Source organism: Trichoplusia ni, unplaced genomic scaffold (assembly GCF_003590095.1).
Source record: "Trichoplusia ni isolate ovarian cell line Hi5 unplaced genomic scaffold, tn1 tig00002088, whole genome shotgun sequence".
NCBI lineage: Eukaryota > Metazoa > Arthropoda > Insecta > Lepidoptera > Noctuidae > Trichoplusia > Trichoplusia ni.
The window spans coordinates 1-7,528 of NW_020800197.1; the positions used below are offsets into that span (position 1 = coordinate 1).

The 7,528-nt window shown below is 39.7% G+C and overlaps 1 protein-coding gene across 1 annotated transcript; it reads right to left on the bottom strand.

The window, feature by feature from the left end:
* Positions 1-1,640: 1,640 nt before the first annotated feature.
* LOC113507436 lies at positions 1,641-7,279 on the bottom strand (the record flags this gene model as incomplete). The annotated part of the gene is made up of 2 exons (XM_026890293.1): positions 6,485-7,279; positions 1,641-1,969 (listed from the first exon to the last, which is right to left on the bottom strand). Coding segments are annotated over exons 1-2 (1,124 nt in total), but the record flags the coding sequence as incomplete, so codon positions are not given.
* Positions 7,280-7,528: the final 249 nt, after the last annotated feature.

The window sequence follows — 7,528 nt, forward strand, 5'->3', positions numbered from 1 at the left end:
TTTATGTTTACGCGAATCTTTAGAAGTCGATGCTACAGAGGGGGTTCTATTCAGATTATCTATGTTTAGAATCAATTTAAGTGGCTCCTCAGCATCCACTGGTGTTAGGCAATGAGCTTTAAGAACTGTTTTTTTTTTTGGACGTGCGCTAGTTTTTGAATTCAATTTTGGTAAAATTAGTATGTCAGTAATTTTAATGCCGCTGTTCTTTTTAATGAAACAAGGATTGGGTAAAGTATCTGGTCGTTTTATTGGAATATCAGAGGAAGTATTTGAAATACACGGTGATTTTTTAGTCGTCTTACAAAAGCAGACCAGTTCATGTATCCGACGTAAAATACCCCTAGGCGCGTTTTTTTTTTATCATCAACTAAGATAATAAGTACGAAGAAAATTAAACAAGAGAAATCTGAAATATACTCATAAAAATGATAAAAACGCCGCCGGCCGCGCCCCTTACCATTGTAACAAGGCTCAGACCGCGCTCGCAACAGAGCTGTGTTTCTAAAAAACTATGAATTGCATCATAATATTGAATTTAAAATTGCATTTTAAATTTATTCAAATCTCATAAATACCTATTTTATTATCATGAACGTGTTCTAGTCATTGGATACATGAACTGGGCTGCTTTTGTAAGCCGACTAAAAAATCACGGTGTATATTCCTCGTAGCTTATGTTCCAACATAAGGTTTGAGGATTACATGCAGCGTCGATTTTGTATATTTTTTCTGATAAGGGTTTGGATTCAGTAATCGTATCAATCTCTGTACATAATTGTTGAGTACACTGACTCGACTGCTCAGATGCTTCATTTAAGGAATCTTTGTTTGCAGTGATATCGGTTTAAGGAATCAGAAGTTCTACGTCTTCATCCACTAACATTTCTTGAATTTGTTCCGAGGTATCTAGTTTATCGGCGACATGGGATGTGAAAGTGATGCAAAATAGAATTATCAAATGGGAAAGTTCCTGTTTTCCCAATCCAGATCGAATGTTTGTCGGACTGAATGCTGTTTCATACGCCAGCGTAAACAATTTATGAAAATCGTAACGAGTTGGTATCATTAGGATATTTGCTTTTATACTTTTCTGTAAAACCCTATCTAGGGATTGTAGCAAGTGACTGGTATGTGCCGGCATAGTAAATAATAACAATATTTCCTTTTTCTTTATTTGGAACAACATAGGCACCATTTTTGTTAGTAGACATCTTAAATACTAAAACTTATACACTAGGGTTAGCAACAATTTAACAACGAAGATAACTTAGTGAGTCACGAGGCATTTCATGCGAACAGTGATTTTTCATGAAATGCCTCAGCACAGGGGCTCTCGGGTCCTCAAGTTGCGACTTTCAGGATGCTATTGCTACTCCCCTTCTCACCAGCGATGCTACCTTTTTCCAGACAATAGCATGGAAACCATCTATACGCGATAGGGCAAACATCCCCGAAGCACTACAATAACGAGGGAGTTTCAACATTACCTAAAAACATTATTATATTGGACGCGCAAGGCGCTTAGCTTCCCCCGCCAACAGCTGAACCACAAACTTCCCGTGTACAGGACTTGACAGTACGCTTTAAACAAGATTATTTTGACCTGATCAGTACAACGAGAAAATCTGCGCGCCAACCTGTTCCCGCGGACCGCCAACGCCCTGCGCTCCCTCTCCACGTCATCATCGTCTTTAAGGTCATCGACAAGTATATGGTCCAGCAGATACTTAAACTTGGTCACCTGCTTTATATTAGCGCCGTTCAAAGTGATTGAAATAATCTTGCCTGGACACTTGTCGGCGGCCCCGAAGACCATGAACTCGGTTTTCTTTGCATTGTAAATTAGACCATATGAAGCGGCGTATTTTTTGCACACCTTGAGCATCTCTTTGATTGACCTCGCAGTCGGGCCCAGCAACACCATATCTTCCGCGTAGCTGATGTTCTTTACACAAACACCCCCTACCTGCAACCGAGACGCATGCCGCTGAGCTCGACTATGAGGTCGTTTACATACAAGCTAAACAGTTTAGGAGAGGACAATCTCCCCTGTCTCACTCCGCACTCTAACCTGTATGATTCAGAAAGGCAGTTTGTCCACCTAACACAATTAGTCTGATTCGAGTACCAGTATTGAAATATTTTCAATAGTTCCGCCAGTATACCGCTGTCCTCCATTTTTCTCCAAAGTACTTCATATGAAACGAGATCGAAGGCTTTGGAGAGATCCAGAAAACAGGCATACACCGGAGTCCAGGTTTAAAACCCGAACTGTGCGTCATGAATATTTATGTATTTATCCAGACAATACTCAAGCACACTGTCCAACACCTTTGCTACAGTCATCGCGAGAGAGATCGGGCGATAATTGCCCTTGTCCGATATGTCTCCTGTCTTGTTCTTCACTATGGGCACCACTGTAGCTTTCATAAAATCATCCGGTAAGTATGAGTGACTAATGCACATATTGAAGAACATAGACAGGACTCTCGGTGCGTCCACGCCAGCATATTTTAAGTGCTCAATACTGAACCCATCGTGGCCAGGAGATTTACCCCTACGCATACTGCTTATCACTTGTTTAAGTTGCTTCGCTGTAATTTTAAGTAAAGGATTGTCGCCCGCCACGGTGGGCCCACTATCCAGCATATTGGTCGAAGGACCCTAAGGAGAGCTCACTTTAAAGTGATCCATAAATAAAGGATATGGCCGGAAATTCCATGAACCTGCATGCCCCAGCATGTACACGAATAAAATCTACGTCAATTAATAGTAAACATCGTCAGAAACAAGAATAAAAAAGATTCATATTGCTCAGCAGTCGCTGACAAGAGTTATGAAAGTTAAATGTTAAGTAAGGTTAAGGTTAAGGTTAGGGTTAGGTTTAAAGTTAAACTATGGTTTAAGCACTTTTATGTCCATGTAAGCACTTTTAGATTATAATATATAATCTAGATATTTAATATTCATAGTACAATGATGATTTGAACACTAGGAGAGCATTATTTTTCAATTTGAGAAAATCTAATTGATTGGAAGTTGGAACAATATTCTACAGACAACATTTTGGATCAGACAGCAAATAAAAAAAATTAAATTGTTTAAACATTTAATGTTAATAAAACATTATCTAAAAACGCGGCTGGTGAAAAGACAGTTTCTTGGTATCTCGCCCATCCCAAGTACCAAAGAATTGTCATAATGTGAGCACAACAGCCAACAGTCCGGTTGCCAGATACACAATTACACCAATAACCTAAGATACCATTTCTAGGTTGGTCTTGAAATGAGGAAAGCTCTTCATATAAAATATAGTGTAATATTCACGCCTGCACGTATGTCTCGATTTAATAAGTCATCTTAATAGTAGAGGACGATTTCCTCCTATGTTTAAAGCAAGTTCTTCCGAAAACTCTAGCTGTGGACATATTTCCACCTCATAAATACCCCGCTCTCTAATGTGCTCGCCATAATATGAGCGAGCCTGCTTCATCTGATATGGTCCTAAAGAAATTAGTTTTAACTCATTCATATCTAAACGTGGAAATCTATTAAGTTCTGGCAGGTTTGCATCAATTCTTGCAAATAATACTCTACGTCTGTTTAAATTATACTATTGTATAAACTGACCTAAATAACTAAGTAAGTTCAAGGTTGAACTTACTTAATTATTTAGGTCAGTTTGTTGCTATTTGAACAATTTGATCTGCATTTTCAGGATTTTCTATTACTTTGTGGAATTTATTAATAAGTGCAGCAGCAATCCTAAAATCCTCCATCATGTGCGCAGAAGCCAAGTTAATACAAACATTTCTAAAAAGTTTATAGTCCCGTTTAAACCTGCCATTAACAACTTCTACCACCCATCGGCATAGCGTCACACATCTACTTTTGTTCGCCTGTAAGGTTGATAATTGAGTTTCCCCTTCATCTTTAGTTTCAGGTTTATGAACCTTGTACCCAAGAGCTTCTAGTTGGAAACTGAATCTCTGAAGCTACGGTCTAAAATAAATACATCATTTCGCCTAAAATATTGAAATAACTCACCACTGCTAGAAACTTAATAATTCATTATTTCCGCGTCTGTTTGTGTTAAATACCGAGCTCAGAGATTTGAATCTTGGTACTTAATAGTTGATCTCCTATGAATATATATGTATGCATATATGCATATACAGGGTGTCCCAAAACTCAACGATAATCTGAGACCGGATGAAAGGCCAAGTGATAACAGATCAGGGGAAAAAAATCTGTTTCTATTTTTTGAAAAAAAAAAAAAAAAAAATTTTTCATTGCATTAATTTATAGTTTCGAATAATAGAATCGTTAATGAAGATCCCGGAATTAAAATACTGACAGCGAAATTGTCACATTGGTGATCACAGGACTTAAAAATGCGACGAGGGATGTCGAATTTCAACCTTTTAAATGTCTCTTATCGCTGAACTGAGTGATATGGTTTTTTTTTTATATTTTTCCCTGATCTGTTATCACTTGGCCTTTCATCCGGTCTCAGATTATCGTTGAGTTTTAGGACACCCTGTATATGTATGCAGGGTTGGAAGAGTCAGAAGAGTGAACAAAAACAACACCGTACAGTAGTATATCGATCTGGGTGTTCTCATTTATTAAAAATCATTCCACGACATTAACCAAGCCCATGTAACACAACGCTTACGACTTCTAAATCAAAGTCAACGCCATCTAGTTAGGTCACGGACAACTTTTTCTGCTAACTAGTGGGAATTTGATTTGATCAAGCATGATCGTAAACATACCGCCCACCAAGGACATCATTGACAGAACGTCCTTCTAAATTTGCAATAGCGTCAGTTTGAGTGTGAAATTAACAATTTGTTTTCAGGTTAAACTAAGTTATACAAATAATCCATACTAATATTATAAATGCGAAAGTATCTCTGTCTGTCTGTCTCGCTTTCACGCCAAAACTACTTAACTGATTGCAATGGTACATAGATTGTCTAGAGCCTGAGGAAGGACATAGGCTACTTTTCAACTGGAAAAAGGGTTATACCTAAGTAAGGTAAAGTAGTAAGGTCCAAAATTTTCCGGCCTACCCGCATTGGATTAATCTAAGATATCAAACTTGACATTGACTTTTATCGACATACCCACACTTAAAAGGATTAGTATATTTCATTCATATACATAGTCATATAGAAAGTCGACAGAAAATTTGAAATGGATAAGATTGAGTATCGAGCCGTGGGGGAAGACGCCGGCCAAAATCAAACAACGTTTGAATGCTGTATACGGACAATCCTCCCCGTCATATTCCACCATAAAAGAATGGGCGAAACAGTTTCGTTTAGGAAGACAATCAATTGAAGATGAAGCCCGCCTAGGACGTCCGTCCAAGTCCATTACTGATGAAAACATTCAATTTGTCGAAGAGACAGTACTGAAAGACAGGCGGTTGAAGACAAAAGAATTGGCAACTATGACGGGAGTTTCGAAAACAACTATGCTGGCATCCATTCTCAATAAGTTAAGCTTGTTTATATAGGGGGTAACATGATGCCTACGAGGAATATTAACACAGAACCTCGCGCAGGCATTCTGAATCCGTTGAATTAGCCTCTCTGTCCTAGCAAGTAGGCAAGGGCCATATACTGTATCGCAGTAGTTGAGCTTTGATAGCACTAGAGTGTCCACTAGATGTTTCCTCAGTGGCACACTGAGAAATTTGCGGATACTGTACAGGACCCTCAGCCTGTAAAAGCAATTCCTAACAGTACTGTTAATGTGTGGCTCAAAATGTAATTGTGGATCCAGGGTTAAACCTAAACTGCAAGCCTGCTCAACCCGTTCTATCTTATTCCCTTTGATAACAATCTCTGGCTTGGCATTCAGTATTGAGGCCACCTGTTTTTTTTGTCCCTAAGACCATGAACTTGGACTTAAGTGGGTTGAGAAGCAAGGAGTTCTCCTCAGACCAAGTCACAACTCTATGTAAATCCTCATTCATCCTTTGAACTGCAGATGCCACATCATCCCCCTTGAATGATGTGTACAACTGAATGTCATCCGCATACATATGATATCTGCAGTTTACAAAGGAATGAGTAACGTCAGCACTGTAGAGGATGTACAATAAGGGACCTAAAATAGATCCCTGCGGAACTCTCCTACAGACCGGGACTGGAGGGGATGATAGGGTAGATCCGTCTTCCTTTTATATTTGAACAAATTGGGACCTATCTGTTAAATAGCTCTTAAACCAATCGACAGCGTCGCTATCAAACCCGTAATAGGCTAACTTTGACAGCAGTAGATTGGTATTAATAGCATCAAATGCCCGAGAGAAATCCAGCAACAATAGAATAGACCCCTCCCCCCGATCACGTGCCTCTAGGATATTGCCTACCAAGTCTAACAAGGCTGTTGCATTCCCCCTTCCCTTGCGGAAACCTGATTGGAACTCGGGTAGAATATTATTTTCCTCTAAGTATTCAATTACCTGTAAGTAGACCACACGTTCCAGAATCTTTGACAGACATGGTAGAATACTTATTGGCCTGAGATCTTTCAGATTGACCGGGTCATTGACTTTAGGAATGGGGCAAACAATTGCACGACGCCAGAGACAAGGAAATGTACAAGATTCAATGGACTTGTTGATGATAGCAGTAATGGCTTGCAAAGTGCTAGGTAGTGTGAGTGTGAGCATGTCTAGACTGATGCCATCTACACCCCGTGCATTTGATTCCAGACCCCTGATTATTTTAAGTACTGTTTCTTGGTTGGTCTCAGTGAGCGAAAACACAGATGGACTATGCCTGCGAGAACGGAAACTGTATATCAACGAGTCATTGCCATTGCAACTCCCCGGGACGTCTAAAAAGGCTGCATTTATACTATCTGGGTTGTCAAAGTGACTAGGCAGTCGCCTCTCATTGTGGTCCGGAAGAACATCTGATTTTAAGTTACGCCACAGCAGCTTGGGATCTTTGCTTTGTTCGTTAATGTTTTTTGTAAAATATGCACATTTTTCCCTTCCCAATGCGGCGGCCGCCTCGTGTTTGAGATCCAGATAGTACTGCTTATGATGCGGTTCTTTTGTCTTATGACATCTGTGTTTGGCGTTCTCCCTCAATCTGAACATAAGACGAATATTGTCAGTGATCCAGGGTGTAGGCCGCTTGAAATAGGTATTTTTCTTCATAGGAGCATGGAGATGTTTGATCTCCATGCTTCTATGATGCTGGATTATGTAGGAAGTGAAAGTGTCCACCATGGAGTCAACATCACTCATGTCTCCTATATCGGACCATGGTATCATGTGTAGGTGTTCATGGAATATATGTATCTGGCAAGATGTCCAAAAGAGGGCGAAACATGATGACCCTAGGTTTAGCCCTAGGCTTTCTAAATACTGTTTCACACGTGATAAAGGAGTGGTGACCGAGCTCACTAATGTGGTGCACTTCAACATTTCGTGTGGTGGCATTTGTAGATATAATGTCAATGAGTGAGCAACGGTCATTTATGAAATGTGTGGCTT